This window comes from Chinchilla lanigera, unplaced genomic scaffold, assembly GCF_000276665.1.
Source record: "Chinchilla lanigera isolate Chin_1 unplaced genomic scaffold, ChiLan1.0 scaffold00032, whole genome shotgun sequence".
NCBI classification, from domain to species: Eukaryota; Metazoa; Chordata; class Mammalia; order Rodentia; family Chinchillidae; genus Chinchilla; species Chinchilla lanigera.
In genome coordinates, this window is record NW_004955433.1 from 8,409,803 (window position 1) to 8,426,656 (window position 16,854).

The window sequence follows — 16,854 nt, forward strand, 5'->3', positions numbered from 1 at the left end:
GCATGTGCAAGCACCACATTGTCTCACTAGTGTAAAACCTGAAAGAGTTAAACTCAGAGGTATGATAGACATTGTGAAATGATAGGAAAACACTCAAGGGTAAAGGGCCAGTGGGATGTGGGAAAAGAAAGGGGAAAGAAGGAGAAATTTTGTATGTATGTATTTACAGGATAGCTGTTCTACTGTCTTCTATTTCTTTTCTGAAAGAAACTGTAGATGAGTCCTTGATTGATCAATATTGCATGTCTCTGTTTTCAAGAGAAACCACTTTGAAGATATGTAATACAAGCATTGTTAATTTCCTATCACTTTGTTTGTAACTCTGTATTATTGGTATTGTTCTTTTGCTATTTTGAAAAGGTTGTCTGTTTGTTAATGTTTTCCTCCTTTTATTTTTAAAATAAAAAAAACATGGGTATAACTGATATGTATTGACTTATTCTCATCATGTTTTTTCCTGTTGTTGGCTGCCCCCATTTTTACCCCCTGTTTAATTGTGTCTTGCCTGGTAGATTTCTTCTGTTGAGGTTCTTGGAGTTGTCCTTATTTTCTCTTTCTACAATGTTTTTCAAAACATTTTGGAGTGCTGGTTTGGTGGTCATGAATTTCCTCAGATGTTCTTTGTTATGGAGGTATTTTACTTCTCTATCAGTTTTAAAAGATAGTTTTGTGGGGTACATCAATCTGGGTTGAAGGTTGTTTCCCTTTAGATCTTTAAATACTTTGCTCCAAGTTGTCCTTGAGAGTTTGTGCTGAGAAGTCATCTGTGATTCTGATGGGTTTTCCTTTATATGTGATTTGTTTCTCTTCCCTAACAGCTTTTAAGATTCTATTCTTGTGTTGAATTCCTGGCATCTTGGCTATGATATGCCTGGCTGTAGATTTTTTTTGATTGTGGCTAATTGGAGTTCTGTATGCCTCACTTATCAGTATATCAAATTCTTTTTCCCTACCAGGAAAATTTTCTGCCATGATATCTGTGAACAGTTTTTTTAATGTCATTTGTGCTATCTCCTGCTTTTTCATTGACTCCAATCAATCTTAAGTTATTCTTCTTTGCCTCTTCTAGCAGCTGCTGGATTGATTTCTCATGGTCCCTTACTATTTTAAAGAAATCTTTCTTTTCATGATTGCTAACTGCAAGCCTGTCTTCTATATCTGTGATCCTGTCCTAGCGTTGACTTATTCTGCTATGGATACTTTCAATGGAATTTTTATTCTCCTTCTTATCTGCTTGAATCTGTCTATGGATTACATTTCTTTCTTATGCTGAGCATTCATGGCTTCTGTAATTTTCTTAAGCTCCTCTATTTTTTAAATCTCTATCTGCTCTAGAGTCACTAAATATGGTTTCATTGTGGACGCCATCTCTGCATTTGTCTGAGAAATTATTTCTGATTTGATTTTTTCTAGAGCCTCATTCAATTGCTTTGTTGTTACCACTTCAGAGAGGCCAGGTGGGTGGCTTTTGGGTTGTCCCACCTCATTGCCCCCTGGGATTGCCTTAGATGAACTGGATGTCTGGGGTTGCATCTTGTTTAAGTGTCTTCTCATTTTCTTTTCTTCTTTTTAGTTTAATTCCTGGGGTGATGCTTGTAAATTACCTATGGTGGGTTGCTTTATTGCTAGTATTTAGAACCCTTAGGAAATGACTGCTTCTCTGAGGTATCTTCCAGGTGTAGCTGGTTTTTGGATTTTGAGTCTGTTGCAAGATAAAAATATGGAATGTTTCATGAATTTGCATGTCATTCTTGTGCAGGGGCCATGCTAATCTTCTCTGTATTGTTCCAATTTTTAGTTTATGTGGTGCCAAAGCAAGCACAAAGAGGGTTTTTCATTAATTTACCGAATGGGCGGAGACCTCCTGGCTCCTATGAGCCTGGGTCTTCCCTTAGGTTGCTTATGTGCTTTAAAGGAGCTGGGCAGGTGGTCAGGGCAGGCTTCCTGGAAGTGGTGGTCCCTAAGTAGGGAGTGCAGGGTGAGTTTATGGCAGTGGCTCCCTCTCCTGGCTGTCCATGTAAATTACCTGGAAAGCTAAAACACCAGTGCTGGTGCCTACACCCATCAGAGTTTCTAGGAGGCCTTCACATGCCTCTGGGGAGGGATAGCAGTCCAGAATTGATGGGAGACAAGCTCAGGCCCCACCCTGCAAAGAATTTTTTTATGACCAGATATGTTCAGTCCTGAGAGGGACTGCCTCTCCAGGAGCAGGTTCCCCCTTACAGGAGGTAAGCTCCCATCACAGAGAGTAACCAAACAGTGTAGGCTGCCACTGGCCAGGGGTGTTCTGGAGAGCTGTCCTTTTCTAAGCATTGTGGACTGAGAGACTCAGAGGCCTGACTGGCTTGGAGCATTCCTTCAGGCACTCTCTGGCTTCAGAGCCAGCAGGAAGTTGGGCCATATGTGAAGCAGGGAGCAGAGTCTCAGGTCATAGCTGGCCTTTTCCTGAGAAGAAGCTCATAGACCTGCCATTCACCTCAGGTCCCCGAGCCATGGCTCCATTGCTTTTATGGGGAAGGGAAGTTGGGCAGATGCAGTCTTTTGGCCAGGTATCCAGTTTCCGGGAAGGCAGGCATGGGGACCCCAGCCTTTTCTCTTGTCAGTGATCAGATCCCAGAACACCTACCTCCTCCCAGGGCCTCAGGACCCTGCCCTCCAACTACCAACTGCTGAGGACACTGTGGGCCCATCAGCTTGTGGAGGAGCAGCATGGGCACGTGGCTTCCTCTAAGTTCTTGACGACTGAGGCTTGATGACTGCTTGAGAGAGGGTGTTGGGATGGGATGGGCGTCCAGTTCCTCTCTGACACCTTCTCTCTACTAAAGCCACTGTGCCCAGCATATATCTGCCAGGGCCAGCACCAGGCACGCAGACCGGCACAGCAGAAGGGAGCTCCCCTCAGGGCTAGTCACAGGCTGGGCAGGTGCAGGGACACACTGAGGGGAGACTGTGCCATGCCATGGTGCTGGATTGGTGACACTGCACAGTCACCCCCAGGCCAGGGGAGGCTGGGCACAGGCCAAGGCCCAGGCCTGGGACAGATGGTCCAGCTGCATGGCAGCCTAAGCCACCCTGCAGGAGGGAACTGAGGGGGGTGTGTCAAGGAAAAGGCAGGGCTGCTGCTGGGGCCCAGGGCCCAGGGCCCAGGGTCAAGAGTAGGCACAGCAGGACTGCAGGTCTAAGTCTCATGTCTGCATGAGGCTCCTTCTCAGAGTCCTAAAACCTCACCCACAAGGCCTCGGTATAGGTGGGCGCCCTTGGTGAGGGCTGGGGCGAGGACAGAGGCTGGAGCACTGCCCAGACTGACCTAAGTCAGCCCCCCAGGCTCCTTGGGTTTCTTCTAATGAGGACACAGCCCCCCACTCCCTTCTTCCTGCCTTTCTCTCCCCTCCCCAAAGCCTAGCAGCAGGACCATCTCTAGACTGAACTTGTCACCTGCCCACTCTGGTTAGGGCCTTGCTACCTCTTCTTCTGCACTCTGGTTGCCTGTTTGTCTCAGACAACTTGCTGGTCCCTGAGCCTTTGCCTATGCCTGGTATGCACTTCCTCCAGGTGCTGGCATGGCTTGCTTGCTCTACTTTTCTGGGTCTTTGCTCAGATGTTACTTCTGCAAGTGGCCTCGGGCCTCCTGGGCAATTCCTCTCCCTCCAAGCCTCACTTCCTGTTAGTACTCTACGAACCCTACAGCCTTCCCATCCTTCCAGCATGTATGGCTGACAACAGAGAGGTTCACACTGGTCTCATTGCTGCTGTGTCCCATTGCCTGGCCTAGCACCAGGGACACAGTAGGGGCTCAGACAAGGCAGGGGCAGATGCAACAGAGCAGAGGCCCTGTGAACACTTGCTTTCACCCCTTGATGCTTGGTTTGCGTTCCCCCAACGTTCCTGGAACCCCAGTCCTGCCAGGCTCAGAAGCAGCTGTGTGTAAGAGGGTGGCTCACTGGGCCGTGTGGCCTCAGACTCCACTGACCAGGCCTCTCGCCTGCAGGCCAATGAGTGCATGCGGATCAAGATCCTAGGCGACTGCTACTACTGCGTGTCAGGCTTGCCTGTGTCCCTGCCCACCCATGCCCGGAACTGTGTGAAGATGGGGCTGGACATATGCGAGGCCATTAAGTAAGTGCCGGGGCCATGGGCAGGTGGGGTAGGCCCTGGAGGCCGGCAGGCAGGTGGCTTGGGTCCGTCAGCGAACTCTGCTCTGTGGGCCGCTGGCTCTGCCCCATCCTGGGGCTCCAGCTCAGATCTCAGAAACTCAGAGCTGGTGATGTGAGGACAGATAAGCCCTGTGCCATCTCTCCCAGGGCCAGGTCCCAGCAATAGCATGAGGGGACTCAGGGCAGACAGCAGGGAACCTCCAGAGTCAGGTGCAACTGAAGGCTCCATCTGCTGTCCGCTCCCAGAAGTTCCGAGAGTCAGGGACTGACCCTCAGTCTATAGGGAGACCCTGGGCTCCTTACTGCTGGCCTCCTGCTCCTCATGAGGTCCTCTAGGCTCATGGGAAGGACCTCCCTGGGGCCAAGCTGGCAGAGGCCAGATGGGCTTGGGCACGGCAGCGCTGCCTGTGGCTCCCAGGTGCCCACCCCGCTACACTGCCTGAAGCATCCCCAGAGTGGCCTGTGGTGCTGGGAGAGTCACCAGCAGAGTCAGTGCTGGTCTCGGCCTGGCTCAGGCCTGCGTGATCTCTGTGTGACCTTGACAGCCTGCCTGAACTTTGTGCAGCTGTCCCTTTGCTCCCTGGTTCCAACTCGTCCCAGTCCTGTTGGCGGATATGTGGTGCCCTGTCCCTGCCGTGCCCTTCCCTCCCTGCTGTCGGCAGGATTTAGAGGTGCTGCTCGTGGCCTCCTGGGTTCCCAGAGGCTCTACCTTGGGGATCCTTGAGCCCAGTGATGCAGTGATGTGCCGGGTTCCTGTTTTGCACAGGAGCAGCCCTGGACATACCTCTCATCTCCGCTGCATACTGGGTGGTGCCCAGGCCCACTAGGCATCCCAACAGCCTTTTCAGACCCAGCAGGGCTGACAGGTGGGGGCACCATGAATGGACTCGTAGCCCATCAATATGAGCTAGCATGACCAGAGCATTGGGTCCTGCTCCTTCCTCCCAGCTCTTGAGCTTGGAGGTGGCCGTATCATTTGTCATTCTTAGAGACAGATGCTCCATGCTGTCTGAGGAGGTGGCTTTACCGGGCTGCCCATCCTCCATGCCTGCCTGGACCTGGACCTCCACCTTCCCCTGAGTGTGGCTGACCCTGTGGTCCTGGCCAGGGTGGAGTGACGACACCACTGTGCTGTGCCCCAGGCAGGTACGGGAGGCCACAGGCGTGGACATCAGCATGCGCGTGGGCATCCACTCGGGGAACGTGCTGTGTGGGGTCATCGGGCTGCGCAAGTGGCAGTACGACGTGTGGTCGCACGACGTGTCCTTGGCCAACAGAATGGAGGCAGCTGGAGTCCCTGGGTGAGGCTTGGAAGGGGGCAGACACGGGGGGCAGTCTCTGGGCTGAGGGACGTGAGGGCTGGTCAGCTGTGGAGGCAGGGGACAGAGTCGAGGTCTGCACGGTGAGGGGAGGAGCCTGAGGTTCGGCCCTGCTTGGCCCTGTCTGCTGTGTGTCCCCTGCTGGGTGCCAGCCCTGCCTGGGCCCCGCTGCTGTGTCTGACCTGGGTCTCTTGCAGTCGGGTACACATCACGGAGGCGACGCTGAACCACCTGGACAAGGCCTATGAAGTGGAGGATGGGCAGGGGCAGCAGCGGGACCCCTACCTGAAGGAAATGAACATCCGCACCTACCTAGTCATCGACCCCCGGGTACGTGGCTCGGAGGAGCAGGGTGCGGGGCTGGGCGACGCTGGGAGTGGGGGTAGCGAGGACAGGGCCGCCGCCGCAGGAAGAGCATGAACCTGAGTGCAGCCCCACTGTGGCAGCAGGCAGGGCTCAGGCTCTCCGCAGGAGCCGTCACCGCTTTATTTTCCTGGGGTGCCACACTCCCTGATTTTCTGCACAGGCTTTGAACAAAACTCACAAAGGCAGGGAATGGCTGGGAGCGGGTCCTGGACAGGAAGCTCCAGGTCCCCAGCTCTCACCTGTGTCTGCCTGACTCAGGGGTCTCAGGTCGCTCCCCACGGCTCCAGGCAGGTGGAGCCCGTCTGATGACTGCTGAGCCTGCTCAGACCCAGGTTTCTGCTTGAGGGAAGCCAGCTGGTCCTGCGGCTGCTCTGTGAATCATCACTGGGCCTTGCTCTGGAACGTCAGCCACACACCCTGGGCTCTTTCCAGCTCCCCTTCTCTCCTGCCGTGTTTGGGGTGGGGGCGGCTTGCGAGTCTCCCCAGCATCCGCTCCCTGACTCAGCCCTCCCTGACCTCACACTGCTCTTGTCCGCAGGACCCCTATCGTGTCACATTCCTGTAGGGTTAGCACTGGGGAAAACCTTCCTGGTCTCTTGACTTCACTGTCCCGTGGCCCCAAAACACTTTGTTTATTTACCCGGCTCTGTGTTTATTGTTACCATGAGGTGCTGCGCGTGGTACCCCCACCCCCAGCCTGCAGTGTGTCCAGAACGTGCCTGGCACGGAGTGGCTGCTCAGGGGGCTTTGAGATGAGCAGCAGCACCTACTGCTCAAACGTGGCTGCAGACAGCTCCAAACCCAACCGCAGCCAAGGGCTGTGCAACCTTCCTCTCTCTGTTCATTCACGTAGTTACAAACTGAATAGGTGTGAAGGGCCTGATATGTCTTCCTTGCCCCAGAGCATCTCTTGGGACTGGATGGTGTCTCGTCTCCCTTTGCAGGGAGTTTGAGGGATGCAGAAGTGGCAGCAGGGCCCTTAATGTGCTGTCCAGGTGCAGCCTCCCCGGGGACATGGAGGTTGCCCCCCAGCTCCGCATCTGCCAGCTCTAACTCGCTGTCTGCACATGTGTGGCCACGGTGGGTGTGGTTGTGGTCATCCTGTGGGCCTGGCTGTACTGGGCACCCTTGGGCAGTGCCTGACCTCTCTGGGCCCCCTGCTAATCCTGTACCTGTTCTGAACAGGTGAGTTTATCTCTGAGCCGCTGGTCTTTATTATACACTTAGGGCTATTTCTCAGGGGCTCGAGACCGGCTCTGATGTTCTAACAGAAGTGTTGGTTGACCTTGAACTTGACCCACTGTGGCTGTGCAGGCAGTGTTGGCAGCAGTGGAGGGGGTGGCAGAGAAGCATACCCACCCCCAGCCCCAGCCCTCCTTCCTCTGACCAGGACCCTTACCAAGGCTGAGTTAGTTCCCTGGAGCTGTGCAGACGTCAGGCTGAGCGGTTAAGTGTGTCTGTCCCAAAAGGAGGCTGGAAGTTCGTGGGAAAGTTGCTATTTTGGCTGGGCCAGAGCTTGTGACTTAGGTGCTTCTGCCTGTGGGTACTGGCAGGGTCCAGGACAGGACTCCTGGAGGGCAGGGGAATGTTCGGAATGTGGGTGGGGGAGAGAGGGGACCCTCCGTGGAGCTCAGAGTGGCCCAGGCTTGTCTGGTGGCCAGGGGTCTTTCTTTCTCTCCCCCTTTCACAGCCTTGCCTGGGGAAGCCCCAGGGTGCCATTGCAGTGAGGAGTTTGGGCTCAGTAGCACACAGGGAGTGGGCAGGGTAACCTTTGAGGCCTGGGTAAGCCAGAGTCCCTGGCGTGGTGCCGGGCCGGCAGGTGCAGTTTTGGGGCCATGTGAGCAGAACTCTGGAAGCTGCTTTGCTGTGCCCTGGCTGGCGTATCTGGATGCAGGCCAGCGCCCCCTCGTAGTCTCTGCTCCCCACAGGAAAGCATGTGCTGGCCACGTTTGGGAGGGTGGGCAGGATGCTTCCCTGGGAGCCACCTCCCTGGGGTGCCTCATGGGAGGGGCTGTGGGCACTCACCCCCAGAGCCCCCTGTTCCCAGACGGTCCTGAGCCCATCCCTTCCCCAAGCAGGCAGAGCAGGGCACCAGACTGTGACCATGAGCCTCTTCCGGACCTGGGCAGGAACAGAGACTGAGCTGGGGCTCCCCACAGTCCGGCCCTGGCCTTGCTTTAGCAGGGTTACATTTCTTGAGGAGACAGAAGGGTGGGTAGAGGGGACAGTAGCATAGACTGGTATCTCCATCTGCCTGTAGAGCCAGCAGCGGCCACCACCCAGCCAGCACCTCCCCAAGCCCAAAGGGGACGCGGCCCTGAAGATGCGGGCTTCGGTGCGCATGACCCGCTACCTTGAGTCCTGGGGTGCCGCGCGGCCCTTTGCGCACCTCAACCACCGCGAGAGCGTGAGCAGCAGTGAGACCCCTGTTCCCAATGGGTGGAGGCCCAAGGTAGGTGCCCCTGGGACCCCGAGGGCTGGGTGCGGGTGCTGAGAAGGGCCGGGAGAAGCCTCGATGTGGTGGCTATAAGGTGAGTGCACTCTGCCCCACCTCCCGCAGGGCTTTGGGGAAGAGGAGACTTTAGCAGAGGATGCAGGGAGCTGGGAGTGTCCCTGTCCTCCCTGCTCCCCAGACCCAGGCTGGGAGGGGCTGCAGGGCCAGCGCGCCAGGAAGTAAAGTCTTCTCTTTTCCCTTCCAGGCCATGCCTCTGCGGCGCCACCGGACCCCTGACAGGTGCGTGTGCCACCCTTCCCCTCTGCCCATGTGTGCCCTGCCTGCCTGCTGGCCAGGGTCTGCTGTGGTCACCTCCTCCAGGCAGGTGGCCCTGACCAGTCTGGGGCCAGTCCAGGTCTTGGGGCAGAACATTTCTAGGGGCCACCGCCTCTAAGGCCCCTTCTCTGCTGGTGGCCCAGACTGAGTGCCCTGGGGCAAGGCCAGTGGGGCTGGTGGTGGGGCTGGGGTGGGTGCCAAGCCCGGGACATGCAGAGGAGCCCTTGGACTGGGGCTGTGAGTGCCCTCTGGGTGATGCTGAGCCTTCACTGGCCCTTTCTGGGCCTCATGGGGCCCCCGGCTGCGTCCCTGCATGCTGGTAAGCCCGCAGTATGTCGCCTCTTCCACGTCTCCCCTGAGTGAGCAGATGTGGGTGCCTAGGGTGACACGGTGGGGGTGTCTGTTTCCAGGAGCACGTCCCCCAAGGGGCGGTCAGAGGACGACTCATACGACGACGAGATGCTGTCAGCCATCGAGGGGCTCAGCTCCACACGGTGAGGCCCCACGTGAGCAGGCTCACCTTGTGTCCTCAGCCTGGTGGCCCGTGGGCTCTCCCCCTTGCCGTAGAAGCCTCTTGAGGGGTGGCCGATGCTCTGGGTCCCTGCCTCACACTGCTGCCCTCCAGGCCTTGCTGCTCCAAGTCCGATGACTTCTACACCTTTGGGCCTATCTTCCTGGAGAAGGGCTTTGAGCGTGAGGTGAGGCCTGAGCAGGGATCTAAGTCCCAGGGCATCAGGGGAGGGGAGTGGAGGGGACTTCTGCAGCTGGGTAGGGGGGTGGTGGTGCAGCACAGCCCCACCTGGGTCTCTGTCCTGTTGGCCTCACTCCCTGACCCAGAGCTCTCACCGGCTTCTGCCTCATGGTTTGGAAGACTTTTGCTCCAGCAAAGGCCAGAATCTCAGCCAATGAGGCCCCGAGTGCCTCAGGCCATTATGGGCTTCCCATTGAGGAAAACCTCAAATCTGGCCTCAGCCTTGGCAGGACCTTCTGACTGACCAGTCTGGCTGCTGTAACAACATGCTCTGCATCCCATATGGCTGTGTGCATACATGTCCTCCTGTAACTCAACCCTCACCTGGCAGAGGCCTGCGCCTCTCAGGTCCTGAGCTGCCCTTACCCTCGGGAGTGGCCTGGAGGGCAAGGTCCTTCTCCATGGGGCTCCTCTCGGGGGTCACTAGCAAATGTGCGGGGTGGTCCTGCTAGCCTGGGACACGCCCTGAACCCGACCTGCGGCAGGGGCCCTCATGAGGCTTTGGTCACACGGGTCTCACCTGTGGGACAGGGACTGAGGCTCAGCCTTACTGTAACTTGGTTTAGGGTGAGATCAGACTGGCAGCCCCATGACGTCAGACCTGGCTCCTGTCCACGGGGCTGAGCACTCTTCAGGGACCTTGGCAATAAAGCCAGCGCCCTGATTGGGTGTAAGAAGGGGGAGGTATGGCTTCTCGGAAAAAGGAACTCCCTCTGAAAAGGAACTGCAAAGGCAGATGAATGAAGTTACTAACTGTGACATCACACGGAGCTCGAGGAGGGGTGTGAAGTATTTTTCAAGGTGGTGAACGTGAGTCTAGAGGCTGAAACCCTCTCACTGCCATGTCGCCCCCAGTACCGCCTGGCGCCCATCCCCCGGGCCCGCTATGACTTTGCCTGTGCCAGCCTTGTTTTTCTCTGCATCCTGCTCGTCCATGTCCTGGTGATGCCCAGGTGAGTCTGGGCAGTGGCCCACTGGGCTCAGTAACTTTAGGCCCTGGTGTCCCTGCCACAGGAGCAGAGGCTGTGGCCCCACACCTGTAATGGACCGAGCTTGCCCTCACTCCCTTCCCCCTCCTCCTGTCCCTGCTGCCTCTGCGCCTGCAGGAACTGTAATTTGCAACTCTGGCTCCGGATGTTTGGCGCTCTTTCAGGGTGGACTCTGGCGGGAAAGTGAGGCTGCCTGGGTTAAGGACAACCGGATCGGGAGCCCCTGAGACCCATGCTTTAGGCTCTGGGGCCCTGCTGTTGGGGGATGGGGAAAATGGAACAGGTCAGAGGGAGGGGAGGGAAGGTTGGCCACAGAAGGTTTCTAGAAGGCCCATGAGGTTAAAGGACAAACTAATATTGTGGTTTAAGATGTGCTTAATAAAGACAAAACAGGAAATGCTTTTATTTCATTATTATGTGCCAGCCCCAAGTCCAAAGGCGCATGGTAATGCTTAGATCTTAGAGAGTTGGCCCATACGTTGGGGCTGTAATTTGACCTTGATCTTTACGTTTTGGGCAGACTTCGTGTATTACTGGTGGGGAACTTCGGCCACAGTTCTCAAAGATGCCCCTGGTTATGCAGAACAGCAGTTGGGCAGGCAGCAGGTGACTAAAACTGGTGACCCGGGGCTGGGGGAGGGTCCCGGGCACTTTGGTCTTTTCTTCCTCTCCAGGATGGCACCTCTGGGTGTGTCCTTTGGGCTGGTAGCCTGCCTGCTGGGACTGGTGCTAGGCCTCTGCTTTGCTGCGGAGTTCATGGTGAGTAGAGGCCCCTGAGCTGCAGGGCTGTGCATCCTCAGCCCCACGCCCTCTCCTTCCCCACTTTGGGGCTGACTGGGCTCCTCTGGTGAGCTACAGGGTCTGAGCCCCGCTCTGGGCAGGCGCTGGGTGCCTGGCTCTCCTGTGTGGGACAGTTTGCCTCTCCCGAGGGTCCCGGCTTCCCAGGCGCCCTGGGCAGGCTCTGAGCTCATTCTGGTGCCCACTCAGGGTACCTTGACTTGTGTCTCCACAGAGGTGCTGCCCAACCCAGGGGATGCTCCGGGCCACCTCAGAGAGGGTGGAGACGTGGCCCCTGCTGAGGCTGTCCCTGGCCGTGCTGACCATCGGCAGCCTGCTCACCATCGCCATCATCAATCTGGTCCGTTCTCGAGTGGGAACCTGGTGCCCATGGCACACTTTCTGGGTGGAGGAGCCTGCCTTTGACCCGGGGAACTCTGAGTCCGTTACCTTAGCCTTGCATCTGGTTTAACTCCTGTAGGGCTCTGAGGGTGGCCCTGTGAGGTCCCCAGGTAAGGCCCAGAGCTCCTCACCCTTTTCAGGTGAAGACTTGAGGTACCCAGGGTACTTACCTGGCCAACCTCATCAAGACGAGACATTTGAGGTTTGAGCCACTGTCCTGAAGTCACATTCCTCCTTGTTGGCTCTGAGGGGGTCCCGTCTCACCATCTCCAGGACTTGGTTTCCTCACTAGGGGGTTATGCCCCATTCTAGCTCCTTCCTCTAGTGCTGCAGTGCCCCTCAGGCCCACATGGGAGAAGGGGCTCCTGGGAGTGTGGGCCACCTCCTTCCTGCCTAAGCTGTAGGGAGAGGGCTCAGAGCTGAGCCTGGCATATCATGGTGCCTGTGGGTGTCTTGGGCTCTTCTCTCTGGCCCTAGCAGGTTACAGGGTCCCCATCCCCTGGACCAACCCTAACGACATTTGTCTCCTCTGTAGCCCCTGATGCCTGACCCAGCGCTGGGGCTGCCTGGGGGCAACGAGACTGCAAGGAGCAGAGACAGGACCTGGAGGGAGCTCCTCCCGGTGAGTGCGCCAGAACTGGCTCCAGCGGAGCCCAGCCCCAGCCTGGCTTGGTACATGTGTCCTCACTGGATGCTCCTACCAGTGGGCACAACTCCGGTGTTAAGAACACTGGTTCTGGGGGCTGGGGATTTAGCTCAGCGGCACAGCGCCTGCCTGGCAAGCGCAAGGTCGTGAGTTCGACTCCCAGTACCGGAAAAAAAAAAAAAAAGAACACTGGTTCTGGGCCCTGAGACCATGGTTGTGGAGTGAGTCCAGTGTCTCCCAGGAGGGCAGAAGGCGAGGTCATGGCTTGCTGAGCTGGAGAAAAGCCGGGTCAGCCAGGTCAGGTCTGGCTGCTTGCTCTAAGCCCTGTGGGGTGGGCAGGGAGGCTGGGGCTCAGCTCAGGGAGGTTCACATATGAGCTGGAGGTGAAGCCAGTGCTGGACCCCATGCAGGTTGACACCAAACCACGGTCTGTGCCTGGAGTGGCCTAATATAAGCAGAATGAGGGCCCTGAACTTCGCAGGGAGTAGCGGGCGGTCAGGGAGTTTTGAGCAGGAATCTAAAGGGCAGAGAGGTTTGGGGGCAGGGCGAGAAGAAGGGTCTGTGCGGAGCCGAGGCATGCGTGTCTCAGCAGGACTTCCGGGAGCTGCATCATGGAGCAGGTATGGGGAGACAAAGAGAGGCAGGGTTGGTCCAGGGTGGTTGAGGATTGCCGGGGTGAGGCGTGCAGTCTATCCTGCGGGCAGCCCAGAGCCACAGTGTGATGCCCAGCAAGAGTAAGATGGGGCAGAGATCTGCTTCTGGAAGCACTCAAGAGACAGAGGGCTGCTTAGTTATGTGCACACCACTGCCTGGACCTCGCTCTGAGATCCACATGGCATCTGTGGCCTTATTTATTAGCATAATAATCTGAGCTCACTGGTGAAACTGCAGTACAGTGTAACACCAGGACCCCTGGCTGCCCTTGCCTGCTGCGTTGGTGCCATGGTCAGCTGTACCCCTGCAGTAACTGTGCTTTGCTCTGGAGACGAGGCTTCTGGTGACAGGATGCGGGATGACCTCCGGCCCCTAAGGAACGTCCCCATCTCCCCAGTATTACAGCTGCAGTTGCATCCTGGGCTTCATTGCCTGCTCTGTCTTCCTGCGGATGAGCCTAGAGCTGAAGGTCCTGCTGCTGACAGTGGCCCTGGTGGCCTACCTGGTACTCTTCAATCTCTCTGCATGCTGCGGCCACAGCCTGAGGAACCTCAACGACACTGACTGTCTGGGCAACCTTACCAAGACCAACAGAACCCCCAGGTAGGGCCCCATCCTGCTGCGCATCTCCTCTGTAGCCAGCTGCGGCACCCGTTTTGTCTCAGTGTCTTGCCAAGTGGACGTACGTCTGTATCTGCAGTCCCCTTTGGCCTGGACACCTGGGGGAGATGGCAGTGTCCATCTTATGGCATCATGCAGCACTGCGGTGCCTCACTGATGAGTTCCTCAGGGGATGTCTTGGTCCTGCAGAAGGCCACCAGGTTCTAGGCTGGCCTAGGGGTGCCGGGGAGGGAACTCGAGCCAGCTCAGCCCTCTAAGCTATGTCCTCAGTTTTGGCAGGAGCGGTGCTTCTGATCCCTTCCTTGAGAGACATGATCTCAGAAGGGCTGGGCTATGGGGTTCTAGGGGGCTCCCTTCAACTAAGAGGCTGGAAATCAAGGACCCACAAGTATCCTGTTCGCTGTCTGCCCCTGCCAAGTCCTTATGCCAATGTCCAGGTCCCTGTCCCACCTCCATGAGGACTCCTGGCTGCCTTCAGACCCTGCCATGGTCAATTCTGGTCCCATGAGGGTGAGCTCAGATGTCCCGTCAGCGAGGTCTGTCCACCTTCCATCCTTGCACTTGCCCCGTGCACCTGCTCTGATTGTCACCTGTTGCCCACAGTGGCCCCTGCTGTTCCACAAGGGATCTGAGGACCATGATCAACTTCTACCTGGTTCTGTTCTACGTCACCCTTGTCATGCTGTCCAGACAGGTGGATGTGGCTCCCAGACCAGCCTCGTGGCCCCTCCTGCCTCCCTCAGGGAAGATGGGTGCTAAGCGGGGGGTGGGCAGCAGAGTCCTTCCATGGAAGCTCCGATCCCTGGGCAGGGAGGTGTGTGGCAGTCAGCTCAGGGTGGGGGTGCCCAGGACTGCATGGGTGGCTGCCAGCCCCTTGGGTGGATGTGTCACCCTCAGGACAGATGCTGATGCGTCCATTTGCAGATCGACTATTACTGCCGCTTGGACTGTCTGTGGAAGAAGAAGTTCAAGAAGGAACATGAGGAGTTTGAAACCATGGAGAACGTGAACCGCCTCCTCCTGGAGAACGTGCTGCCGGCCCACGTGGCTGCCCACTTCATCGGTGACAAGCTAAATGAGGTGCAGCCCAGCCCCGGGGTAGGACACCTGGGCACCGAAAGTGCCAGATGCAATGCAGAGCTACAGAGCGGCCAAAGCTGCTCACCACAGGCCTCACCTGGCTTGCTTGCCCTGTACCAGTAGACAGCGTAATAAAGCCTGGGCTCTAAGTCATAGCCAGGTTTCCAGATAAGGAAACAGGTGCGTCTTGCCAGTACAGGGCACTCTGGGTGCACACAGTGCCGCCAGCCTGAGCCTGGCCTCCCGACCGTCTGATTCAGAGCTACCACGGTGTCTTCCCAGCCCCAGCCTCGGGGGGGGGGGACGGTGGGGGCTCCACTGCTCAGTCCTCTGCTGTCTTGAAAATGCACTGGGAAGGTCACTACTATGCCTGTCCCCTAACCCTAACCCTCCAAAGGCAAGTGGGCATAAGGTCCTGTTTCACCCTTACCCTGCTCCAGGACTGGTACCATCAGTCCTACGACTGTGTCTGCGTCATGTTTGCGTCTGTGCCGGATTTCAAAGTGTTCTACACAGAGTGCGATGTCAACAAAGAAGGGCTGGAGTGCCTGCGCCTGCTGAACGAGATCATCGCTGATTTCGATGAGGTACAGCCTCCACCCGCCTCCTGAGGGGTCAGGGCTCTGGGCTTCTCACCTGCCCAGGCAGGGCGAGGTAGAGGCTGGAGCAGCCTAACTGCAGTTAAAAAGGTGAGGACAGGGGCTGGGGATGCAGTTCAGTGGTAGCCAGAGCATGTACGAGGCCCTGGGTCCAGACCCAAAACGAGGCAGCTCCTTTGGGGGAACATACACTACAAAATATAAAAGGAACAAATCTGTCTTTATTGATTTACTCAGAAAATGCTTAGTTAACGTCTCTGTGGTAGGCAGTTTGTTCCGATTAGATTCAGGTCCTTATAGAATGGGCGAATTTCCAGCTAAGCTTGTCGGTTTGGGCTGGACTCTGCTGCAGACAGTGAATCGAGACTCTGAGCTGTGTCTTGCTCCTTCCAAGGGATGAGAAGGATGAGGGAGAGGTGTCTGCACCTGCACTTGGCCGTGAGCTCCGACTGGGAGGGGCCCCAGGAGACACATCTGCCTGTGGGGAGCCCCGCATCCTTTCTGAGCATTTGTGTACTTCTAGCTGCAACATCTTCTCTGTCCTGCAGTTGCTGCTGAAGCCCAAGTTCAGTGGCGTAGAGAAGATCAAGACCATCGGGAGCACCTACATGGCAGCTGCAGGGCTCAGTGTCCCCTCCGGGCACGAGAACCAGGTACTGAACACCCGGGCGGGGAAATGCAACAGGCAACCTCCAGACCTGTCACTTCCCACTTAACGGAGCCTCTTCGCTCCCTTCCTGTGAAGGAGGGAAGGCACATGTATGGCTCAGCCTGGAGCATTCTGGAGGTGGGGGATGGGTACCTCTGTGGAGAAGGGTGACAGCCCACTGACTGCCCCGCCCCATGGGTCCTGCCAGGCCAGGTACTCTACCAGCCTGAGTCTGTGGGGGTAGGACTTCACATGCCCTGTGTCCTGCAGGACCTGGAGCGGCAGCATGCCCACATTGGCGTCCTGGTGGAGTTTAGCATCGCCTTGATGAGCAAGCTGGACGGCATCAACAGGCATTCCTTCAACTCCTTTCGCCTCCGCGTCGGTGAGGGCCCAGCTGCTGGGAGCCCAGGATGGCTTCTCCCAATCTGCTTAGCCGCACTGTACTGGGTCATCTTCTACCAAGTTTCAGAAACCCCTCTGACCTGAGAAGTGCATAGCCTGGATAATTATTCTGACTTCTGCATAGTGTTCTTATAGTTATCTAAATTTTAGTTAAGAATGTATCATTATAGCAAACTGACTACCAAAGTCACAGGTATAAATGGCTTACTTTAAAATACAGTGATGGCAAAGCAGAATTATTAAAGCTAACTAGTCCTTGTTGGCTCAGTGGTCAGTGGTTAAAGCCCATTTGTTGCTGAAAGGGAGACTGGCAAAGACTTAACAAGCCCCGACTTCCTGCGTGTTGGAGAGTCGGAACTGGCATGGCCAGGGCGTGCCTTTCCCTGCAACAGTCACCTCCAGCTGCAGGCGAGGGACACAGCCCCAACCACCCTTTATCTTCATGGTGCTTTCCTGCTGCGCTCTGCGGTTGCGGGGTGCACTCTCAGCTGTGGCTCTCCTCTGGGATGTGCCAACTGTTAACATTATCTTTAGGCATAAACCATGGGCCTGTGATTGCTGGAGTGATCGGGGCACGAAAGCCTCAGTATGACATCTGGGGGAACACAGTTAACGTCGCCAGCCGCATGGAGAGCACTGGAGAACTTGGGAAAATCCAGGTAAAAACCCATC

General features: G+C 56.5%; 2 protein-coding genes across 8 annotated transcripts in view; one reads left to right on the plus strand and one right to left on the minus strand.

Moving 5' to 3' along the window:
- Positions 1–16,854, plus strand: part of Adcy7 (adenylate cyclase 7) — a 65,817-nt gene that overhangs the window by 46,846 nt on the left and 2,117 nt on the right. For all 7 annotated transcript variants that reach the window (XM_013516212.1, XM_013516214.1, XM_013516215.1 and 4 more), the window contains 18 exons: positions 3,989–4,116; positions 5,297–5,455; positions 5,671–5,803; positions 8,100–8,291; positions 8,539–8,573; positions 9,020–9,103; positions 9,235–9,307; positions 10,216–10,313; positions 11,024–11,108; positions 11,362–11,487; positions 12,064–12,150; positions 13,226–13,431; positions 14,053–14,143; positions 14,374–14,529; positions 14,970–15,116; positions 15,677–15,781; positions 16,048–16,162; positions 16,717–16,841. In XM_013516212.1, the coding sequence (XP_013371666.1) occupies positions 3,989–4,116; positions 5,297–5,455; positions 5,671–5,803; positions 8,100–8,291; positions 8,539–8,573; positions 9,020–9,103; positions 9,235–9,307; positions 10,216–10,313; positions 11,024–11,108; positions 11,362–11,487; positions 12,064–12,150; positions 13,226–13,431; positions 14,053–14,143; positions 14,374–14,529; positions 14,970–15,116; positions 15,677–15,781; positions 16,048–16,162; positions 16,717–16,841 (2,145 nt within the window). The remainder of the gene's footprint in view (positions 1–3,988; positions 4,117–5,296; positions 5,456–5,670; positions 5,804–8,099; positions 8,292–8,538; positions 8,574–9,019; positions 9,104–9,234; positions 9,308–10,215; positions 10,314–11,023; positions 11,109–11,361; positions 11,488–12,063; positions 12,151–13,225; positions 13,432–14,052; positions 14,144–14,373; positions 14,530–14,969; positions 15,117–15,676; positions 15,782–16,047; positions 16,163–16,716; positions 16,842–16,854) is intronic.
- Brd7 (bromodomain containing 7) overlaps positions 16,174–16,854 on the minus strand; it is a gene marked incomplete in the record, with an annotated part of 36,456 nt that continues 35,775 nt past the window's right edge. Inside the window, 1 exon segment of the mRNA XM_013516217.1 lies at positions 16,174–16,262.